The sequence below is a fragment of the Stomoxys calcitrans genome, chromosome 2 (assembly GCF_963082655.1).
Source record: "Stomoxys calcitrans chromosome 2, idStoCalc2.1, whole genome shotgun sequence".
Classification (NCBI taxonomy): domain Eukaryota; kingdom Metazoa; phylum Arthropoda; class Insecta; order Diptera; family Muscidae; genus Stomoxys; species Stomoxys calcitrans.
In genome coordinates this window covers 219,925,135-219,950,637 of record NC_081553.1, presented here as the reverse complement: position 1 = coordinate 219,950,637, position 25,503 = coordinate 219,925,135, and the positions used below count along the sequence as shown (strand labels likewise).

Below are 25,503 nucleotides of genomic sequence, written 5' to 3'. Positions count from 1 at the left end.
GGATGGATGGGTGAATGTACGACGCCGGGAATAGAACCAACATGTTCGCTAACATGTGATTGAAGCTGGGATAGCAGGGTGGTGGTGGTAGCTAATGTTTATGCTATGGTCATGAAATTTTTAAATTTTAGTGGATTTAAATTGTGACTGATGACTTTTAAGGCAACATCATCTAATCTAAGGGAAGTGAACATAACAGACATCTCGAAATCTATGTCCCATGTTTATGGCATTTTTTTGGGGGGAGATTTCCATCGTAAATTCTTCAAAAATAGACAAAATTTGAACAATTCTCCTTTGTAAGTTGTAAATTTCTTTATAAGGCCCGGACATCATGTAATATACGGCTATCTCTTGTCAAGTAATTTGGAGGAAATTATTTTTTGTTATGAAAATTATTTTTTGTTATGAAATTTTTATTTTTTCTACAAAATTTTGTTTTGTTTTAATATGAGGGTGATGAGGCAATATGTTCTGGACTATTGTTGGGTCTCCCATTCCACTTGAAATATCAACAAAAAGTATGGAAATTCAAATTTGGTGGGTGAAATAAAAGTAAAACATTGCAAACTTTAAACTTGATCGCAGAGACACTGATGATGCATAACGCAATTGACTACTAAATACACTGAAACTTTAAACTTGGTCGCAGAGACACCGATGATGCATAACGCAATTGACTACTAAATACACTGATAAGAGTTTGCAATGCTATTTGCTATATGAATTGAAATAAAACACAAAACGGGGAATTTCTTTTCATATCTTACAGCGTTTATATGCACCATCTAAATTTAGCTTATTATTAATTATAAATTCTAGATAAATTTCTGCAAAAAAAACCTTTTTTAATTGCTATGAATACACACCTTTAACATCTTATCTGTTTGTGTTTAGCAAAAGTATAACCAAATAATATTTCATGTCATGCTAAACTTGATAGCAGATAAGTGACAAAGCCGATGACGAATAACTGGGGCAATAAACCGATTAAATTACAACAAACTTGTTTTTGCAAAGCACCAACAATAACAATAACAACAAATCTATCTTCCTAGCCCATAATTTTTTTTATTATTCCACTAACCTTTAGCTGTCTATAAAGGAAGTAGAACTTGTGCTCATGGCGTATCCTCCTATAATAACATGTCGCGTTTATTTGCCAAATAATGTGGAAAAAAGGACGAAAAGCCTTCAATTTGAATATTTTGACTGCACAAAAACGCAGATACCCTCCATGATATATATCGCATAAAAAAACAGGGTCAGCAACAACACAGCACACATGGAGTCGAGCTTTCATGTTTAGCATTTTTTTGCAATTCTTGGAGAACTAAAAAACACTTCTTACGAAGTACCTTCACGTACCAGTCGCTTTAAATGCAGAAAATTACCGAAAAATACCAATAAAATAGATAAATAAAACAAACGATAGGAAAACTTGGCCCATTGTCGTCTCGCGCAAGTAACTAAAAAGAAGAACTAAAGCAATTGGAGTATTGATAAAGAAAAACCCATGATTTTCACAAGAAAAAATATTAAATTAGGTTTTTTTAGGCAAGGACTTTAAATTTGAGACACTGAGAATGCAGAGACACTGAAGATGCAGAGACACTGAGGATGCAGGGACACTCAGAAGGCAGAAAGCAAATTGCAACAAAAATAATAAAATTTCTTGAACAGAGTTTTGCTCCTAAAAACGTATTAATAAAGAAAAATCCATGATTTTCACAAGAAAAAATATTAAATTGGGTTTTTTAGGCAAGGACTTTAAATTTGAGACACTGAGAATGCAGAGACACTGAGGATGCAGGGACACTCAGAATGCAGAAAGCAATGTGAAACACACAAAAAATTGCAAAAAAAATATTAAAATTTCTTGAACAGAGTTTTGCTCCTACAAAATTTGGTCTAAAGTCGACTTTTTGCTCAATCAATAGGAAATTTGCCTCATTATAAAAACTAAAACTTAATTTCCCATGAACATTCCATTAAGGAACAATGGATACTTCTCTCATATCAATGAGTGTAGTCCAAATAAGTTTCAGTTCAATGATAAGGGGCCTCCTTTTTTATGCCAAATCCAAAAGGCATGCCGCATAGCGACACACCACTTGGGAGAGAAGTTTTAGCAGGGGATAACCACTGATAACCACCCTCCACCGGGAGAGAAGTTTTAGCAGGGGATAACCTTCGCTGAACATTTTTTTGATGTTCACGTCGAGATTCGAACCCAGGCGTTCGGCGTCGTAGGCGGACATGCCAACCACTGCAGCACGGTAACCTTCGCCCCATTATAGGAAATAATAACACGTTACTGGCTTCAAACTTGGTAGCAGAGACACTGATAATGCTGCAGAAGGTATTAGATATCCCCTTTCATTTAGAAAATGTCAAAATTGGATTTTCTAAGAACATGAGGTCGAAATGTGATTTTCATAGAAAACTTTGTCATTTTTGGATTTTCATGGAAAATTTTGTCCAAAATGGGATAATCGAAAAAAAGTTTTGCCCAAAATACTGTGAGGAATCTGGCCGCACGCTGACGTTACTGGTTTCACAGAGACACATATAATGGAGGCCACCGTAGCGTAGAGGTTAGCATGTCCGCCTATGACGCTCAACGCCGGGGTTTGAATCCTGGCGAGACCATCAGAAAAAAAATGTCTGCGGTGGTTTTCCCCTCCTAATGATGGCTACATTTGTGAGGTACTATGCCATGAAAAAACTTCTTTCCAAATAGGTGCCGCTTTGAGGCACGCCGTTCGGAATCGGCTATAAAAAGGAGGCCTCTTATCATTGAACTTAAAATTGAATCGGACTGCACTCATTGATATGTGAGTAGTTTGCCCGCCACTGTTCTTTAGTGGAATGTTCATAGGCAAATTTTGCAAAATTTTACAGATAATGCAGATGGTAAAAGGCGAACTCAGTCGAAACATTGCAAAAAATCGATACTTCAATAACCCTTACTTTTTTTATTCCCTCCACCGAAGGATGGGGGTATATTTATTTTGTCATTCCATTTGCAACACATCGAAATATTCATTTCCGACCATATAAAGTATATACGTTCTTAATCGTCATAAAAATCTAAGATGACCTAACCATGTCTCTCCGTCTATCTGTTGAAATCACGCTACAGTCTTTAAAAATAGAGATATTGAGCTGAAACTCTGCAAAGATTCTTTTTGTTGGCTATAAGCAGATTAAGTTCAAAGATGGGCTATATCGGACTATTTCTTGATATAGCCCCCATTTAGACCGATCCGCCGATTTAAGGTTTGAGGGCCATAAAAGCCACATATTTTCCGATTTTGAGGAAATTTGAGACAGTGAGTTGCGCTAGGCCTTTCGATATCCTTCTTTAATTTGTCCCAAAACGGTCCAGATTTGGATATAGTTGTCATATAGACCGATCTCTCGATCTAAGGTGTTGGACCCATAAAAAGCGCATTTATTATCCAATTTCACCGAAATTTGGGAAAGTGAGTTGTGTTAGGCCCTTCGACAACCCTCTTCACTTTGGCCCAGATCGGTTCAGATTTGGGTATAGCTGCCATGTAGACCGATCTCTCGATTTAAAATCTTGGCCCCCTAAAAGGCGCATTTAATATTCGATTTGGCTGAAATTTGACACAGTGACTTATGTTAGGCTTTTCAACATCCGTGTCTTTGTATGGTTCAGATCGGTCTATATATGGATATAGCTACCAACAGGTCCAATATTTTATTCACCAAAATTGAACAATGACTTGTACTTATGAGACCACTCAATGTCCGTGTCGAATTTGTCTGTTTGGAGAAGTTTTGGGATTAGGGCGACTTCCTGATTACTTGGATCCAATTTTTAATACCATATTTGTATTCTACTCTTCAATACCTTTCATTTGATACCCATGTTGTCTTTATCGGTCCACTTTTGATTTTGGTTGGTGTTTTTGGGGTAACAGGGGAGGGTCGCGCCCCCTTCCGATATCAACAAATTATAAAGCCTATTCCTCCTTTCTGGCCATATTCGTAATGTACCTCCAAATACCTTTGATTTAAGTCCCATGTTGTCTTGATGGTCCAATAAACCTTTTTTAGGGGGTTTCAGGGCAGGGGCGGCCCCCCATATACTTGGAACCAATTTTTAATATGAAGTTCGTGCTCTACTCCTCAATACCTTTCTTTTAAGTCCCATTCTGTCCCGATCGGTTCAATTTTACTATCGGGCCGTACTTTTGGGGTAAGGGGGAGGGTTTCTTCTATAGAAAATTTTTGGCAATATTTTTTTTCTATAGAAAATTTTGTCAAAATTTTATTTTTATAGAAAATTTTTTGCAAAATTTTATTTTTATAGAAAATTTTTTGCAAAATTTTATTTTTATAGAAAATGTTTTGCAAAATTTTATTTTTATAGAAAATTTTTTGCAAAATTTTATTTTTATAGAAAATTTTTTGCAAAACTTTATTTTTATAGAAAATTTTGTCAAAATTTTATTTTTATAGAAACTTTTGTCAAAATTTTATTTTTATAGAAAATTTTGTCAAAATTTTTTTTTCTATAGAAAATTTTTGGTAAAATTTTATTTTTATAGAAACTTTTGTCAAAATTATATTTCTATAGAAAATTTTGTCAAAATTATATTTTTAGAGAAGATTTTGTCAAAATTTTATTTTTATAGAAAAAATTTTCAAAATTTTTTTTCTATAGAAAATTTTGGCAAAATTTTTTTCTATAGAAAATTTTTGGCAAAATTTTATTTTTATAGAAAATTTTGTCACAATTTTATTTTTACAGAAAATTTTGTCAAAATTTTATTTTTATAGAAAATTTTGTCAAAATTTTATTTTTATAGAAAATTTTGTCAAAATTTTATTTTTATAAAAAAAAATTTTTATAGAAAATTTTATCAAAATTTCGCTTCTATAGAAAATACAAAATTTTCTATAAAAAATGTCAAACAAATTAAATTTTCCTAAAAAAATTAGAAAAATTTTAAGCGAATTTTTTTTCTACACATTTGTGGCAACATTTTTGTTTCTCTTGAATTTGGACAAACACATTGGTTTTGTATACAGCATTTATTAAATTTTTATTATAATTACCAATAATTGTTGTTATTGTTTCATAGACTAAGTTCTCAAATGCAAAAACAAAATACCTTTCTGCCTCCATCAAAAGTTCATTAAACTTAATTTCTCCTGAAAGGAAGTTAGCAGGCAGGAGAGAAACAACAAAACATGGTGTCTCAGAAAAGGAAGTAAAAGAAGAAAAAAAAACGTGGTGCCTTGGCACGAAATACATAACTTAGGCTCTACATACATTAGCTTACCGCAAGCCAAAAATTCAAAGTTCTTGGCCAAAATGCATGTAAAACTATTGGGCGGCGGCAAACCCACAAACAACAAACATCAGCAAATATTCCGCCATTGTTTTTCCACTTAAAAAAATTCCTTTTTTTTCCCAACCTTTTCACACAGCATTTAGAAGTTTTTGTTTTCTGGCTCCCTGGCATTTTTTGCATTGGCTTTGAAGATAGCAAAAAATCAATATTGCCTGTAATATTTGGCCAGTGAACCAACCAAGTGTCCAGACCTATAGTAACCACCACCCCACACTCTCACATATACAGATAGCGAGGAAAAGGAAGAAGAGCCCACGTAATACAATACCACTGAAGGCAATGACGACAAACTCCTACCTTTGATTTGTTTCAAAGTGCAGGGCGAATGGCTTGCCGGCCTACACACAACTGTCGTATGTTGTTTCTATGTGTAAAGAGCATACACTTAGGGCTCCCATATATTCCGCATTTACTTTGAAGTGAACATTTGTTTGCTATATATATAGGAGAGTTCATGTGCATATGTAAACTTGAGGATACCATTCGTCGATTGCCATCTAAATAGGGGCCATTAGACAATGCAGAGGTCAATCAACTTTAATATTTAGAGCATAGCCATATACGGTACAGGGTGAGCCCAAAGGGAATTCACCGCTACAAAACAAAACTTAAAAAACGGTTATAATTTTAAAATAAATTTTCCTAATAATATGTACGAAATTTTGAAATTAAATTTTCAATTTTAAAAACTAAAATTTTAGAATTAAATTATGAAACGAAAATTTTTATTTAGATTTTAAAAATTGTCCATTGCGGCCAGTTTGAAATTTCATAAAGTATATGTAAATAACCCCAAAAATTCTCTGGAGGAATCGATGAGTTGTTCCACTTAATATTTTCAATCCTGCTATCCTTTGCAGGAAAATTTTTTACAGAGTAAAAAATTTCAAACGTCTACCTAGACGTTTGAAATTTTGCACAAATACTTCTTATAAGTGTAGGTCGGTTGGGATTGTAAATGGGCGTAGTCGGTTCATGTTTTGATATAGCTGCCATATAAACCGATCTTCCGATTAGACTTCTTCAGCTTCTACAGGGCACAATTCTTATTCGATTTGCCAAAAGTTTTGGAGGTGATATGACGGTCCATATCGGTCAATAACTTGATAGCTTATATATGTATTTGAAAAATTCATTCAAAGTACTTGAGAAATGCTATCCATGGTGGAGGGTAATTCGGGAGGAGGGATTCGGCCCGGTATTCTTAGTTTTTTTTAATATTTTTATATTTTGTTTTTTTTTTTATTTTTTTTTTTTAATTTTTTTTTTAATTTTTTTTAATAATTTTCTTTTTAAATTTGGTTACCTGAATCAACATCAAATGTATGGCTTTTTAGTTTATCTTAACATGAAAAATCTAATTTTTCCTTAAATAGAGCAGACCTGTGTTTAGCATACACGAAATAAATGGAAACCTTAGATAATTAAACATGATATGATAATAAATACAATAGAAGATTTTGTCTACGAAATAACGACACTTTTATGTGGTGTCCATAATAGTGGGTTATAGGACACCATAAACTAACTGTTCATAGAACAGTTGGTCATCAAAAGTCATGTCACACGTGGACTGCAACCTCATATGGAGTGACTATGGTCAATTTACTTTGAAACAAAGGAATTGATATGAAACCCTGAAAAAAAACACCCCAATTTTTGGTCAACTCCACATTATATGGAAACGGTTTATGGCTACTTTACATATGGGGTTTTCGAAAAATTAATTTAAGATTGCATTTTTTCGACAAAAAAAAAATCATCATTTGATTAATGAGTGCATGCAACCTGGCATTATGTAGGCCGAAAAAAAACTGGAGTGGAGTAGTCTTAATAGGATTTCTAGGTGGGAGATTTCATTAAAAGAAGCCTAATTGAAACATAACCACCTTCTGAAAAATGAGTTTCACCAAAAAGAAAACCCACCCCATGGTTTATAAGTGGGATTTATGTTACATGATTATTCCTTTAAAGAGGGGGGTGGTTATGGGTATTTTTTTGTTTTTGAAATGACGACTTAAAAACTCAAATGTTAAACTTTACTGTGTGTTGGTGATTTACAAAATTTTGACTTAAGAGATATCGTGCCATACAAAGGGGATGATTTTAACAAAACATTTTGTTGAAGTGTGCCACACTCCTGGTGCTATCTGTAACATCAACAACAGCCCATTATAATTTCTCAGTTCATGGTGAAAATCTAATGAGGCAAGGACATGACATTTTAGTTTTTTTCCCTCTTATCAATGATGCACAACGGAGTTTTCTTATCTATGCCCCATTTGGGCATTAGTATTTAAACTTTTGAAAATGTAAAATTATTATTTTGAAAATGTAAAATTATTATTTTGAAAATGTAAAATTATCACGACTAAGAGGGATGTCCCTCTGATTTACCCTTCATAGTAGATTTACATGCAAAATTGTAAAATTTGTTTACATTACAAGCATCAACCCTCTAAGAGTGTGGCATAAGAAGATTTGTGATAAGAGATTTTTAATAGGTTAAATCGGTATTCATGATGGGTTAAATGCTTTTGAAATAAAACAAATAAAGGGCGCTTTAAAAAAGGTATGAATGAGATTAAAAATTATAAGGCAGAGAGGAAGGGTATTCTTAAAATATTTAATAAACTTTATAGATTATGATCTTTTTTAATGATTTTTTGTTTAAAGTCAAAAAATGTTCATGCCACCTAGAGGTGATTCTTATAAAAATTAAGTTTTCTTTACCTATCATAACGATAAAATGGTTTACTCAACAATTTCCTTGAGTGTATAAAATCGATTTTATGTTAACTAGCAATACCTTCTTACAGCTCCAAGGATCTTTTGATAATATAAACCTTTTTCCGGCTACAACACGTTTTCTCTAAAAATGTTGCTTTTAAAAGCATTGTCTTCAAGTATGCTCAAAAATAAATAGAACCCTAAAGGCTAAAACAACAACAAGAGCCCCTTAACAAAATTCTTTCGAGACATAAAACCAAAATAACATTGAAAGTGTACTTTAAGTGGCCTTGCTTCATCCTTATTCTTAAATGCAAAGTCAACATAAAAAATCACAAGGCTAGGCACTCTCTTTTGGTATATAAGTAAAAATTTATGTGTGTGTGTGTGTGTGGGAGGGTATCCCCAATAAACAAAATAAATTTTAATTGAAATACTCAAAGCACAAGAGGAGACAAGATTCCTCCTTTTCTCTCCCTCTCCCGCTCTCTCTTACTCTAAGTTTTGTTTTTGACATATCATTATCTTCATCATAACTCACCTCTTTTTGGTTTTGCCCACATTGTAAAGTTCAACATGTTTGAATGCTGCATAGGCGGCCATTTTTTCTGTTGCTGTGCGGTATGTGTGTGTGTGTGTGAAGGGCTTTGTTAAACTGATTTAGTAGACAACAACACAACAAGGACACGACGATGATACACCGTTTTGTGCAAACCGTTGATGACAACAATACAACACTCTCACACACTCGCCGTATAACAATAATGTAGGTAGTAGTGTTGCCAACTTTGTTGCAATGCAGATAAAAATCTCTCTCTGTGTGCAAAACAACAATAAAATAAAAAGCAAAAACACATCAATTGAACATTCAGAGAATAACGGGGAAATGATCAAGGAAATGGGAAATAATACAAAGGACCAAGGTTTTGCAAAGATATGAAATACAAAACAAGCGAAGAACAACTGTGAAATACATGTGTGGGAGAGTAAAAGGGGGGCGAAAAAAGATTGATTATAAATTGCAAATGTCAAGGAGAAAAAATCAATACAACTCTGCTTGAAAAGGGGAATGAAACACAGAGTTGATGGGGGCCCATTATTTTCTATTGACCAAGACAGCTTGTCATATTTTATGCTCAAAAAGGAATGTATGTTAGGGGGCTCTCCCCGAAGAAGCCATAACAAAAGGAGAAAAAAATTCTATAGAAAAGTAATTTATTTGAGGAGTTAGGTGATATGTAATAGGGAATCTGACAGCAAAGTCATACTTGCTATTACAGTTTTGACGTGTTGTTTCCTTAAGGGGGCCTTTCCACGATAAAGTTCGGCTTTGTTATTTCAACTTTAATGCTTTCTATTGAATATTAAAACCAAATGTCCATATTTGGTGTTAATATGGGGGCTTTCCACCATAGTATTGAAAGTTTAAATTTGAAATAAAGTAGGTTTCTATCATTTCCTTAAAGAAAAGAGCTCGCATTCTTAAATATCTGCTTGAGAAGGAAAATTAAGAGGATGTTGAGGTCATAATTTTAATTGACCACTAAAAACTTATCTAACAATTGAGAAGCAGCATGACAAAGATAGGCGGTGTCTAACAGCAAAAAGCTTGTCATACTTTATATGCGAGGATATAAAGGGGCTTTTCACCACATAGATATAAAGGCGCCTTTACACATTAAAATTGAAAAATTGAAATTCCGCTAAAAAAGAGTTCGCGTTCTTACAAATATTTGCTTAAGAAGGAAAATTAAGATCATATTGAGGTCATATTTTTAATTGACCACTCAATACTTCTCATAGCTTATGCTCAGGATGTACAGGAAATACATAGGGGGCTTTGCACGACAAAACGATAGCCAAAGAAAAATATCAAGAAACACAATAAACGAATGAGAAGCAGCACGATAAAGATGGGGTAAAACGCAAAAAGCTTGTTATACTTGTTATATTTGTTATACTTTATATAGGTATAAAGGGGCCTTTACACATCAAAACTTTAAATTGAGTATTACGAGTTCAAAGATTTTGTCTTAACTTTTATGGATTTTTTATTGATCACCAACAGCTGTCATAGGCATATAAAGGTAAAAAGGGGGGCTTTCAACCACAGAATTAAAAGTTCAGTTTTGATATGAGGAAAGTTCTCCTTGGAAAGTGTGTTTCTTTAAAAATAACTTTGTTTCAGAAGAAAATTAAAGATGACGATGTTAGGGCATCTTTTTTATTGACCTCTAAAAATGTATAGGTTTTATTCCGGAAGAAATATGTATATAGGGGGCTTTCCATGACAAAACTATAGACCAAGGAAGAAAATCAACAGAAAATGGAATCAATAACAGAAATTTTCTTCCTGGAGGTGGGAGTTCCTTGGCACTGACCCCAAATATCAAGTCTTACATCAAGCATATGCATATAAAGGGGACTTTCCACAATAAATCTCAGAATTTCAATTGTTAATTTAAAAATATTTGTTTTTATTCTTTACGAAAAGCTTTGTTACACTTATTATGCCCATATTGTTCCTTAAACGGACTATCGTGAAAAAGTTTGTAATTATCATGACATAAAAAATGCTCAGTTATAAGGGGGTCTTCCACGACAAGGCTGAAGAGTTTTGTTTTTTATTTTCAATGAAAAAAATATACATTTGAATAAATTTTTTTTCGCCCACCAAAAAAAAACGTCGAACTTGATATGTAAGGGAGTTCTATACGATTGAAGTTCAAGCTCAATGAGAAGAGAAAAGCTCATTGAGTAGGAATCTGAGAACCATCTCTTGGTAGTGAAGGTACCTCTTAGATGTTTTCAGCATTAAGCCTAGTACTGACTTCAATCGCTACGAAAATGCCCATTAATATATTAGGAAATCTGATGGACTCTGTTCTTATTCAGACCACAAGAAAAATTAATACAACAACAGAGTTGATTGGTGCTAAATATATACCGACGCAGCGACATTTCGCTACTTTTTTGCTCATGGAACTCACTACCACTTCTACGGAATGGGTTCGATTTTCTTCGTCACCCTTTTACTATTATGCATTTTGGCAGTTGTTCGAGCGGAAAGTTTAAGTCAGTACTTAGCTTAGGTTAGGTTGAAAAGAGGGTACGGATATTAATCCGCCCCATGCCACTATAGACATACACCTAAGCCAGTAATCGGCTTGTTGTGCACTCTTAATACTAGGCTTAAGTGTGAAAATAGCTACTACCAAAACATTTTCCTGATAGTTGCCAGGATTTGAACCCAGGCGTTCAGAGTCATATGCGGACATCCACGGCGTGTCCTAAGGATCTTCCCACAAAAAAAAAAAAAAAAAACTATATGATAAAAGGAAGTTTTTCCTGTGGTCCCTCCAAAAGTGCTATTGTGTTCTTAAAGAGAACGTTCTTGGAAAATATTTTTGAAAAGCATGACATGCACATTGATTTAAAAGGAGTCTTTCCACGACAGAGTTGCTTTTCTTATTTTTAATTTATTGACCATAATACTTGGGAAAACTTTGCATGAAAAGTTGTGACTTCCTTTGAGTTCCTCAATGGTTCCCCATGACAAACCGCTGATTTTTTTTATTAATTTATCATCAACAGCTTGCTATACTTGTGGGGTTTTCCACGACAAAACTTATAGTTCTGATTTGAAAGTGGTCTTTGCACGATAAAATTAAAAGTTCAGATTTGAAAGTTTCACTGTTGTTCCTTAGAGAATGTTGAGAGTTCCTCAAAGGGAAGTTTTGCATTTATAGATGTAAAAGGGCCTTTCCACGACGTAGGAAAAACTGAGATTTCTAGTTTGACGACGAACATCCTGTTATACATAATATTCGATTTATTTTATTCATTGATCATCAACAACTTGCCATACTTGAGGGGGTTTTCCACGGCAAAACTTTTAGATCAGATTTAAAAATCTGATTGAATGATTTGAATGTTTCCTTCTCTTCCTTAGGGAATGGTGAGAGTTGCTCAAAGGAAAGTTTCGCATTCAAAGATCTAAAAGAGCCTATCGACGAATAATTTAAATTTCTAGTTTGATGGACAACAGCTTGCCATATCCAATATGCATATAAAAAGGGGGAATTTCCAGGACAAAATTGAAAGTTCAGAGTTAGTGTTCCTTAATTGTCCTTCAGGTCCAAACGGTGATTTTTTTATTAATTGATCATCAACAGCATGTCACACTTGGGGGTTTTCCATGATAAAACTTGTAGTTCAGACTTTAAAAAGGGTCCTTTCACCATAAAACTAAAGGTCAGATCTGAAAGTATCACTGCTGTTCCTTAGAGAATGTTGAGAATTTCTCAACGGAAAGATTTGATTAATAGATGTAAATAGGCCTTTCCACGACGTTTATTAAAATTTTTGGCGACGGACAACTGGTCAGTTTTTATGCATATAGTGAAAAAAGGGTTTAATAAAAGGCGTCTGGTGCCCCTTGGAGAACCTATGGAGGTTCGGCAAATTTTTTATAGCTCAAAAATCGAAGCAAAGCTTTAAATTCTGGAGTGATATTTCTAGAAACCCTTTTAGTGACTTGTTGCATTTGATGGCATTAAAAACTTAAATATCCACTTTTCTGTGCCAAATGGTCATAAAAGAAAAAGATTTTGTTTGTTATAAAATTTTTTTTGCTTTTTTTTAAATTTTAAATTTAGTTTTTTTCTTTTTTAATTTAAATTATTAATTTAATTTATTAATTTAATTTTAATTTAATTTTTTTATTTTTTTTTATTTTTTTTTAAATTTTTTTTTTAATTTTTGTTTTTTAATTTTTTTTTTAATTTTATGTTTGTTAAAAAATCTAAAAAATATTACTGCGTCAATAAAATTGCACTAAATAATGCATATATTCAATTTAATAAAATTTAGAGAAATCGGACATCGAGGGTCAGGCGTTAATGGGTTAATTTCTGTATAGCAAACTTTTTTTGTTTAGATTAGTTTAATTTGACAAAGCTTTTTTATTTTTTTATAACATTTTATTATTTACAATTTCCATAATTTTCTTTAAATTTATCATGGAATATCCCATATGGTTATATTTATCTAGTGGTCCGTGCCCATGGTCCCTTGAATTCCATTACAGAAATCAAACAAACGAAATAAATTGTGAGCATGCCAAAAAGGATACTCCTCCTCCTCTTTAGACAAAAAAGTGTAAGTGGGAAACATTTTCCCCCCTATCCAAAAATTGTGAAGGGAAATCATAATCGCAATGAGAATAATTCCAGTTGCAGGTTTTTAAGTTACGATTTTTTCTCCAACTATGTATGCTCTCATGAGAGTAAAACGAGCCAAGATTTCGTTGCGGTTATCCTACGCAAAGGATGCTCCTACGGCAATGCGGTTCAAAGAATGTGTAGTATATATGAAAAATATATATTTTATGCAATACCTACACAAAAGTGTGTAGGTTGCAGAGTTTTAAAAATAGATAGAAAAACAACAAAAAAAGCACTTTAATAAATTTCACAGTTTTGGTTTTTCGCTTGTTCTTTCCTTTTAAATACTTTGCAAAATGTTACAGAGTCCTTCTGAGGTTCTTTTGGTTGAAACTCACAAAACTTGAGATTTTGTTAAGATATACTATGGTTTCAGAAAAAACAGTTCGTATTGTTTATAAAATTCTATTAATTGTAAGTTTGTTTTTCTTTGTTATTGCTGGAAGAACTTTTTTCGTTTTTTTTTGTTAAAAAAAAAGACTTTGTTACACCGAAAATTAAATAAAATATGTATATTTTCTTTTGTATTATTCACACACACACTCTTTTATTTTTTGTAGAGAAGAAATAACAACACGACGCCTTTGTTGTGAACGGTGCTAGATTAAGTTTAAGACTGAACTGCTTTTGGAAAAGTGGAAAACGTTTTATATTATCGATCCAGCAAAACACTCCGCCACAACATGCTGCACAAACAACACCAGAGAAAAGACGGCAAACAACAACAAAAAAAAAAGAGTCAACATAACATAGGCTGGCTGGTTGGCTGGATTGTGAGAGCCAGAAGTGGGCTGAAAAATGGAAAACTAAAGCCCGCAACATTTCATGAGCACAGCCAGCCAACAAGAACAAAGATGGTACAAATACCTAAACCCAACACACTGAGAGTACGACACACACTGAGAGGCAGTGGAAAATGAGAGTTTATTTTCTATAAACTCTCAAAAGAGAGCTAGTTCAAAAGGTTCACCCCCCACCACCCCAACCCAACACAACACACAAAGAGCAGAAGAGCGAGTAGTGCATGTCAGAATTACGGTAATTATTTTGGTGGTAACAGCTGTTTTTTGTTTTTGTATGAGTGCAACGAAATTTTATATATTCCCATAGCAGAGCTATAGCTGCTGATGCATACACAAGAAATAAAAGCCCCAACTGCAACATGTTGCCAAACATAAAACGTATACATAGAATAAAAGCGTAATACATATGGTTCATTAACCGTTATATTAAGCAGCAAAAATGTTTAGCAACAAAACCCAACTTCATAGTTAACAGAGTCGAAATGTTGAGGCATTTCTTTATGTATGCAAACCCCCCAACATGGAAATGGTAAAAAGAAGCATTTTCATTATAGAGGTTAGTAAAATACTGGAAGAAAATGTTGTATGTATTAAAAATGTATACTAAATGTGCATTGCACATAACAAAAATTGTGTTTATTGTTTATACAAACAATGAGACTCCACAAGCTCTGGGCATTAATCTAAGGGATACATAATAACCCAGCAGCTGGTCTACATATTCCAATATGCTATGTACCTCTAAGCTTTAGGGAAACACACTGCATATAGTAAATGTCTAAAAAAGTTTTGGATGATTACTGATGTCGCAACGGTTTGCTCTGTTATTTATCATAATGTCCACTACCACTTGCAGTCTGTCTCTCTCTCTCTCTGTAGCTGTCATTAAATCTCATTGCTCTATATCGGGAATATAACAAATTTGTCCTAAATTACATTGATGTACATTGACAGACAGCTGTCAAAATTACAACTTCCTCTTAACATTTGGTATGGCAACATACAGGGTGGCTGATGAAAGCCGCTACCAAAAAAAAATGTAATAACTTTTTTTCTATTTAATAATAATAATTTAATAATAATAATTTAATAATTAATTTAATTAATTAATTAATTAATTTAATTAATAATAATTTAATAATTAATTTAATAATTTAATTTAACATGAATAAAAGAAAAATGTATTCCATACACCGAAAAAAAAATGTAGCAATATTCATCATTGTAGCAATATTCATCAGCCACCCTGTACATTGTTGTAAACCACATACAAATTGTGGTAAAATTTCGTTAATGATTTTTTCGGGGAAATGCGAAACGCATGCTATATGCAAACAATTTAAACTTACTTTCAAAGAATAAAAAAAATTGAAAAAAGGAGAACTAAAATAAAAAAATATACCAAAAACTATAAAAAAATTCAAAATTTGAACTTTATTTAAAAAAAAAATTTAAGATAGAATTGAAACAAAGTAAAAAAATAAAAAAAAATATATACAGGTTGGCTGATGAATATTGCTACAATGATGAATATTGCTACATTTTTTTTCGGTGTATGGAATACATTTTTCTTTTATTCATGTTAAATTAAATTATTAAATTAATTATTAAATTATTATTAATTAAATTAATTAATTAATTAATTAAATTAATTATTAAATTATTATTATTAAATAGAAAAAAAGTTATTACATTTTTTTTTGGTAGCGGCTGTACATGAGAAAAAAATTACAAAAAAATGAAAAAAAAAAATTAAAAAAAAAGTAAAAAAAAAAATTTAAAAAAAATTAAAAAAAAAATTTAAAAAAAACCTTTTATTATAATCCGGTAAGAAATACACAATTTATGCATCCATTGCAGCTATATCGAATTATGGTCCGATTTAGATCAAATTCGGCATGGACATTGAGTGGTCTAATAAGTACAAGTAATAAGTACATTGTTCAATTTTGTAGAACAAAATATTGGTTTTTTTGGTAGCTATATCCAAATAAACTATATACGCCACGGATGTCGAAAAGCATAACATAAGTCACTGTGTTCAATTTCAGCGAAATCGGATAATAAATGCGTCATGGGGCCAAGACTTTAAATCGAGAGATCGGTCTATATGGCAGCTATATCCAAATCTGGACCGATCTGAACCAAATTGAAAAATGATGTCGAAGGGCTTAACACAACTCACTGTCCAAAATTTCGGCGAAATCGGACAATAAATGCGCCATTTATAGGCCCAGAACCTTAAATCGGCAGATCGGTATATATAGCAGCTATATCCAAATCTGGACCGATCTAGGTCATATTAAAAAAGGATGTCAAAGTGCTTGACACCACTCACTGTCCAAAATTTCAACGAAATCGGACAATAAATGCGCTATTAATAGGCCCAGAACATTAAACCGGCAGATCGGTATATATAGCAGCCATATCGAAATCTAGACCGATCTGCGCCAAATTGAAGAAGGTTATCGACTAGCCTAACAAAACTCACTGTCCAAAATTTCAGCGAAATCGGGCAATAAATACACCATTTATAGGCCCAGAACCATAAATCGGTATATATAGCAGATATATCCAAATCTGAACCGATCTGCGCCAAATTGAAGAAGGGTAGTTTTAATACCCTTTTCCAAGAAAAGTATAGTTTTAGTATCCTTTCTCAAAGGAAAGTGTAGTTTTAGTACCCTTTACAAAAGGAAAGGGTAGTTTATGTACACTATCCCAAAGAAAAGTATAGTTAAGTACCCTTTACCAAAGGAGAGGGTAGTTTAAGTACCCTTTACCAAAGGAAAGTGTAGTTTTAGTACCTTTAACCAAAGGAAAGGATAGTTTGAGTATCCTTTCTCAAAGGAAAGGATAGTTTTAGTATCCTTTCTCAAAGGAAAGGGTAGTTTTAGTACCCTTTCCCAAAGTAAAGGGTAGTTTTAGTACTCTTTCCCAAAGGAAAAGATAGTTTTAGTATCCTTTACTAAAGGAAAGAGTAGTTCTAGTACACTATCCCAAAGAAAAGTATAGTTTTAGTACCCTTTACTAAAGAAAAGGGTAGTTTTAGTACCCTTTTCAAAATGAAAGTGTAGTTTTTGTAGCTTTTTCCAAAGGAAAGTGTAGTTTTAGTACCCTTTTCCAAAGTAAAGGGTAGTTTTAGTACCGTTTTAAAAAGGAATGATCGTTTTAGTACCCTTTTTCAAAGTAAAGGGTAGTTTTAGTACACTTTACCAAAGGAAAGGATAGTTTTAGTACACTTTACCAAAGGAAAGGATAGTTTTAGTACCCCTTGCCAAAGGAATGGGAATTTTTTCCTACCCTTTACCAAAGGAAAGAATAGTTTTAGTACCCTTTACCAAAGGAAAGGATAGTTTTAGTACCCTTTACCAAAGGAAAGGGTAGTTTTAGTACTCCTAGAAGTTAACGTGTCTCCCTGGAAAACCTTGACAATGTACCTTTTTATGTATATTGGAAAATAACGAATAAATTAAAGCTCATTTGGTAACACAAGTTAGTAACTAACCTACATAAATATGATTAAACTCAACATGCACTCCTGCTTCTTAGTAAAAAAAAAAAAACTTCAAGGACTCAATCCATTAGAATTTCTAGGGCGGAAAACAAAATCTTAACACTTTCATGCGCTATTGCCTAAGCTATGATGGAAGGGTTGTTAGACAAATTTATTGTGGTAGTAAAGTTTCGTGATGTCCTTAATTATTTGGATATTTTTTTTTCTTTCGCTCCATATTTTACCAGTTTCATTTGAACTCTGCGTTGCACATGTTTTATGGGATTACGTATTTGCCTATATAAATATTTATGTATGTATTTTATTGTAAATTTATGCACAACAACAGCAAAAACAATTGCGATGCCGCCAAACAATGTAAAGTGCGTAAAGCGCACTCTACTATAACCAAGTCAATTCAACAACAAAAACCCATAGCACAGAACAACAACAACAATTGAACATAGTTTGTTAGACTATTTTTAGTTGTTGGTTTATATTCCAAAAACAAGTTCTTTAGACTCTCGTGACACAGTCGCTCTACGGCTGTGTTCATGCCGGTAGTAGACGATGGGTAACAACGAGTAGAGTAAATCCTATACACCCCCGAAACTTCAACCTCTTGCCATCTAGCGGACCCCAACACAATTGTGAAGTGTACGCGTGTGACGCAATTTTGTCATCACTACAGCATGCTTTTTTGGCATATGATGTTTTGTTTTTGTTGCCTTGTTGTAGTGCATTCCATTATTCTCTTCCCCAATTGCCCCAAAGACTTTACGATGGCCTGTCATCATTTTTGGTTTGTTTCATCTCTACTGTATGCTGCTGTTGGCTTCCTTATTACAGGCCTCTCAACAAAAACAACAACCAACCCAACCAACAGCAGACATGTTGAAGTAACAGAAAAGAATAACAAGAATAATGAACAACTCTGCGCGTGTATATAGGTGAATTAGTACTTTGTACATAGTATATCCGTCCACTCGTCATATTTTTTTCTTCTTTTTTTTATTCAGACTTGCATTAGTTTCTCATGTTTGAGAAGTAGTATAGAACAAAAAAAGCATACTTTATTTTTAAAAATGTCGAGCAAACTACCGGCTACTACAAATGAAGCATGCCTTTATTCGCAGTATGCCTACCTTACAGTTACACATTTGTCTGTGAAGTAGTGACACCTCACACAACACCATTGCTCCAGTGATTTTCAACGGCTTATATTTGAAAGTTCATTACGAACAAACGAGAGTCGTGAGATAGGTCAGGTTATTTTGTTTAGGGGTGTCTTGTAACATTATATAAATCGAGAGGATTGCAATCAGAGAAATGTAAATAAAATACAAAATAAGCAAACATATTTGAAAATAACAAAATTTGGACAAAATTTTCTATAGAACTAAAACGTTGGCAAAAATTATATTTAAAAATAAAAGTTCCATATGAAAAAAATACAACAAAATAGTCCGTAGAAAAATCTTTTTTTTGAATAAATTTTCACTCACTAGTCCATTCACTGCTTTCAAAATTTTATTAACTTTTAAGTGTGGAAACTTACCTGAAAATAAAGAGAAAAAAATGGTTTGTTAAAATTTGATTTAGAATAAAATTAAAAATAAATAAAATGATACAAGTAAAAGCGTGCCAAGCTCGGACGGGCCGAATCTTATATACCCTCCACCATGGAACGCATTTGTCAAGTTCTATGTATGACTTTTTCAAATATATATGAGCTAAATCAAGTTATTGACCGACATCGACCGTACTTGTCATAGAAGAACACCACATCCAAAATTCCAGTCAAATCGATTAATAATTGCGCTCTCCAGAGGCTCTAAAGTCAAATGGCGAGTCGGTTTATATGACAGCTATATCAGATTATCAACCGTTTTAGACCATACATGAAACAGTTATTGGAAGTCATACCAAAACGACATATGGAAAATTGTAACCAAATTGGATAAGAATAGCGCCCTCTATAAGCCCAAGAAGGCTAATCAGGAGATCGGCTTATATGGCAGCTATATCAGGTTATTAACCGTTTTAGACCATACATGAAACAGTTGTTGGAAGCCATGCCAAAACGGCATATGCAAAATTTCAACCAAATTGGATAAGAATAGCGCCTTCTAGAAGCCCAAGAAGTCTAATCGGGAGATCGGTTTATATGGCAGCTATATCAGTTTACCAAACGATTTAGACCATACTTGGTACAGTTATTTAAAGTCATGCCGAAACGATATGTACAAAATTTCAGCCAAATTGGATAAGAATTGCGCTCTCAGAAGCCCAAGAAGTCTAATCGGGAGATCGGCTTATATGGCAGCTATATCAAAACGTGGACCTATATGGCCCATTTACAATCCCAACCGATCTACACAAATGAGAAGTATTTGTGCAAAATTTTAAGCGCCTAGCTTTGCTCCGTCGAAAGTTAGCGTGCTTTTGACAGACAGACGGACGGACATGGCCATCGACTTAAAATGTCATGACGATCAAGAATATATACACTTTATGGGGTCTTAGACGCATATTTCGAGGTGTTACAAATGAAATGACGAAATTACTATACCCCCATCCTATGGTGGAGGGTATAAAAATGCGAAAACGCAAATTGCAAATTTTGCCCATGAACATTCCATTAAGGAACAGGGGCAAACTTCTCACATATCAATGAGTGCAGTCCAATTCAAGTTTCAGCTCAATGATAAGGGGCCTCCTATTTATAGCCGAGTCCGAACGGCGTGCCGCAGTGCGACACCTCTTTGGAGAGAAGTTTTACATGGAGTAGTACCTCACGAATGTTGCCAGCATTAGGAGGGGAAAACCACCGCTGAAAATTTTGTTGTGATGGTCTCGCCAGGATTCCAACCCAGGCGTTCAGGGTCATAGGCGGACATGCTAACCTCTGCGCTACGGTGGCCTCCAACGCAAATATGCCACTAAGTTACTACTACTACTAAATTTCCCATGAACATTCCATTAAGGAACAGGGGATACTTCTCTCATATCAACGAGTGCAGTCCGATTAAAGTTTTAAGCTCAGTGATACGGGGTTTCCTTTTTTATGCCAAGTCGGAACGGCGTGCCGCATAGCGACACCACTTCGTAGAAAAGTTTTAACACGGCAGTATACCTCACAAATGTAGCCAGCGTTAGTAAGGGGACAACCACCGCTAAACATTTTTTTGATGTTCACGCCGGGATTTCAATCCAGGCGTTCGGCGTCATAGGCGGACATGCTAACCTCTGGAGGCCTCCACTAAATTACAAAATAAAATTTTCCAAAATTTATGAATTGTCTTCGTTGCGTCTCCCCTTTTTAAGAGTTTCTTAGCACATATTTCCCACTTGTAAGGCGAAATCTTTAGACTTCATACATAGTACCGCATGCATTTTAAATAGAAAGAAAACGCCTAAAATAATATAAATTGCATTACTTGGAACTGTGTGTAAGCAGCAGCAGCAGCAGACTGGCAGGCGGTCACTGTCTACATACTTTGCTTGCCAAGTGTTAATTTGTTTCCCCCCTCCTTTAACAACTTGTGCTTAAAGCAGTTCAGCAAAAAACAAAAAAACTTAATGCTTTTAATGAGTTCGTTTACATTGGCAAAGCTAGCATTGCTGCCAGAATGGTGTGGTGGGAATAACTGCACTTAATAAGTGAATGCTCGACTGAGAGAGAGAGAGAGAGAGTTTGGGTGTGTGTGAAAGAGCGCAAAGGAATTATAAACAGAGGGGACAGAGAACATGTCAATGTTTTTTATTGACATTTTTATGGCCTAATGTTTAGCGAAATATTGACGTTGGAAGTTAAAAATGATGGGTGATGTGCTTAATCACTTTATAATCAGCTTCATTTATGGTGGCCACATGTGAGAACAGTTCCCAGTTGCATACGGCTTGCTGCTGGAGCATTACAACTAAACCAAGTATTTGATATAAAAGAAAAAAAAAACGAACGGGCATGTCTAAGTGGGTCATTTTGCTGTTTACTTCAATCAATTCAAATATTTTGTACAATGCTTCAAAGAAAGGTTGAAAATAATGGATATAACAGAAGCAGGGAAAGAAGAATGTCTTCTAGTTCCTAGCAACCAATCCTAAAAATAAAAAGGTTAATAACTCCGCTTAATACAAAACTTGAAAGAAATGGTTATGAACGCTTAAAGTTCCTAGTTGCGTCATGAATGAAGTAGATCTTACATTTTTGGAGGCATCATCAATGTCATGAAATAATATGTGGCCAACATGCCGACATCATTTTCCTATTTTCCCAATTTTCTAGCTGAGCACATAATTCTCTTTGCTACAATCCCCAACCATATTATCACAACAATGACCCATTAATGTCGCTTTAATTCAAATTGTATTGTTTTAAAATGTCAGTCATTATTCACATGATTAGGTCAAGAATGTTCCAAAAAAAAAAAAAATATTAGGAAGACTATAAATGGTATTGTGCTCTTTTTGTTTTGTATGCGCTCAGTCATGTTATCACCATTAGAAAAACGAACCAAAATAAACTGAATTATAATGCATTTTCAATCGAAATTTCATTTAAAAAAAATACAACTTCAAGAAGGAATGTCACCCCCTGCGGAGCTCAAAAAAAATGTACCGGAAACTAAAACACAGCGACATATCACTAGTCATCAACGGATGAAGGCATTTATGAATGAAATTATTACAAAATATTAAAGTGCCAGTGACCATGCCAATCACAGTGGGTTGTCTGCTTGTCAGATATCAAATGAGAAAACGCAGCAGACACCCAAGGAGTTTTAAGTGTATATAACACATTATTTTTTCAATCAACAAAAAAGAAAATGTAAAACAAGAACAAAAATATAAGAATAAAATTTAAATTTACAAAAATAAAAACAATAAAATTTTAAAAATATATTATATTAAAAAAAGAAAAATTAAAAAAAGAAACAATATGAAAAACGTAAAAGAATATAAAAAAACATAAAAATATATAAAAACAAAAATTAAAAAAAAATAAATAAATAAAAAAAACAAAAAAGAAATTAAAAAACAATAAAAAAGGTAAAAAATATATAAAAAAAAATTTTAAAAAAAAATTTAAAAAAAAAATTAAAAAAAAATTAAAAAAAAATAAAAAAAAATAAAAATAAAATTAAAAATAAAAATAAAATTAAAAAAAAATAAAAATAAAATAAAAAAAAAATAAAAAAAAATAAAAAAAATTAAAAAAAAAATTAAAAAAAATAAAAAAAAAAATAAAAAAAATAAAAAAAAATAAAAAAAAATAAAAAAATAAAAGAAAAAATAAAAGAAAAATATAAAAAAAATATAAAAAAATATAAAAAAATATAAAAAAAATATAAAAAAATATAAAAAAAAATATAAAAAAAAATATAAAAAAAATATAAAAAAAATATAAAAAAAATATAAAAAAAATATAAAAAAAATATAAAAAAAAATATAAAAAAAATATAAAAAAAAAATATAAAAAAAATATAAAAAAATATAAAAATATATAAAAAAAATATAAAAAAAATATAAAAAAATATAAAAAAAAATATAAAAAAAATATAAAAAAATATAAAAAAAATATAAAAAAAATATAAAAAAAATATAAAAAAAATATAAAAAAAATATAAAAAAAATATAAAAAAAATATAAAAAAAATATAAAAAAAATATAAAAAAAATATAAAAAAATATAAAAAAAATATAAATATATTTATATATAAAATCAATAAAAAAAGAATAAAAATATATATAAAAATACATAAAAAAAAAAATCCAAAAAGCCTAGAGGCTCAAGAAGTCAAGATCTTAGATTGGTTTATATGGCAGCTATATCAGCTTAAGTACCGATTTGCGCCATACTTAGCACAGATATTGGAAGTCATAACAAAACACCTCATGCGAAATTTCAGCCAAATCGAATGGGAATTGCGTCCTCTAGAGGCTCAAGAAATCAAGACCCCAGATCGGTTTATATGGCAGCTATATCAAAACATGTACTGATATGCCCCATTTGCAATTCCAACCAAACAACACCAATAAAAAGTATTTGTGCAAAATTTCAAGCGGCTAGCTTTATTCATTCGAAAGTTGGCGTGCTTTCGACAGACTGACGGACGCTAGATCTAGATAGCTGGATCGACTTACAATGTCATGACGATTAAGAATATATGTACTATATGGGGTCTTAGAGCAGGAGTTATAAACTAGTATATCCCATCCTATGGTGGAGGGTATAACAATAAAACAAGTAAAAGCGTACTAAGATCGGCCGAGTCGAATTTTATATACCCTCCACTATGGATCGCATTTGTCAAGTTCTTTGAATGACTTTTTCAATAAGTTAAATAAAATTTGTTAGAAAAGTATAGAAGACAGTTATCATGACTTTTTTTACCTTTTATTTTTTGAAACCACATTTGCAATTTAAATTTCAACTAGCTGTTGGATACTTTATTGCAACCCACTGTGCACTCTCTCGGATGTATTACACTACAAGCGAAGCACTTTGCGTTCAATGCATTTTATTATGTCCATTCCATTCACCAATGTACTGCTTTATTAGATTTGTATGTCTTCAATTTTTTTTCTTACCCAAATTAACCTCTGCTGGTTTATGACTTCAAAATATCACAACTTTTTTGTTTTCTAATGTTTCCCCTTAGTACACGGGAGAAGGTAGAAAATTTGAAAATTTACCACATAATTGTTTGCTGTAATATGGTTATTATCGAGATTAAAAATTCATTACTTTCTTTTTCGTCATTTCGTCCATGGGGTTGTGTCCATCATTTTCTGATTATTGTTTATAACTTCATGACTCGATGGTCGGTCGGTTGGTTGACAGGTTGGTGTCAGCCTTATGGACTTATGGCCGTTTTGGCCAAGACATATTGATTTGCTTGTTCGAATAGCAATATAAGACAAACAGGCGGCAGCAACAGATAGATGGAAAGACAGACACAGACCGAGGAAAATCACTTTTTTTTCGAAGTCATAAATCACAACTTTTCAGATGAAATATTTACAGAGCCTAGGTAAGGCATTCGCTATAGTTTGCCTTGCACACTGCAGTAGATGGATGGATGGGTGCATTGAATGAATGCATGGATGGATGGATGAATGAATGGACAAATACAGATAGATGGATGATGGCTGGATAGCAAATAATTGTAATTTGGTTTGTTAATGTTACTATTATTGATAGATACTGCTGTCTGTTCGTCTATCTAACTGTCTGTCTCCAACTGCAATCAGAAATTTATGGTCTATGAATTATTGGGACCAGGAAGGTCGCCAGTCTTCATGGTGCACCCGAGCACACCAAAGGAGACATGAAGCAAATGTTGTCATTTGCCTGTAAACAATTGTTTTGTGTGTTGCATTTGTTGTTGTTTCTTTTTTTAGATTATGTAGTGATTATTGTTTTATGATTATTTAATCTTCACAATAAGATTAATTATTTATTATGTTTTAAGTAATTTTTATTGTTTACCTGAGTACATAATGAGCCATCAAGTAATCATCAATAGGGTGAAAATGTTGAAGAAAATTAATATGACATTGAATGTTGTTATTGGTTGTATTTAAGAATTGGTGTTGTTAAATAAAGTGTTAATGACCTTTTTATAATCGCAACACAAGGGGGTATTTTAACTTGAGTGTTTCACGTTCGTCTGTCTTTCTCTATAAACCCCGTAAACAAAGTATCGTTTGCTATAAATGAAATTTTAGGCACTATAAAGAATTCATAGGTTATTGCAAAGGCACCTATGTAAGCGAATCATGGTTTTCAGTAAATGAGTGATTGTTTGCAGTAAAAATATCATTGTTTACAATAAAAGATTCATTGTTTAG

At 32.7% G+C, this 25,503-nt stretch overlaps 1 protein-coding gene across 11 annotated transcripts in view; it reads right to left on the bottom strand.

Annotated features, from left to right (window-relative positions):
- The window catches only part of LOC106091010 (microtubule-associated protein Jupiter), a 248,431-nt gene that overhangs the window by 69,552 nt on the left and 153,376 nt on the right, over nt 1–25,503 (bottom strand). Inside the window, exons 1-2 of one of the 11 annotated variants that reach the window (XM_059363618.1) lie at nt 13,687–14,029; nt 8,665–8,939 (exon numbers count right to left, since the gene is read on the bottom strand). The exons of 8 other annotated variants lie outside the window; for them this stretch is intronic. In XM_059363618.1, coding sequence (XP_059219601.1) covers nt 8,665–8,726 — 62 coding nt within the window. In that variant the 5' untranslated portion in view covers nt 8,727–8,939; nt 13,687–14,029. Of the gene's footprint in view, nt 1–8,664; nt 8,940–13,686; nt 14,030–25,503 lie in introns of those variants that run through there. 2 more of the 11 variants (XM_059363624.1, XM_059363627.1) reach the window with 2 other exon arrangements.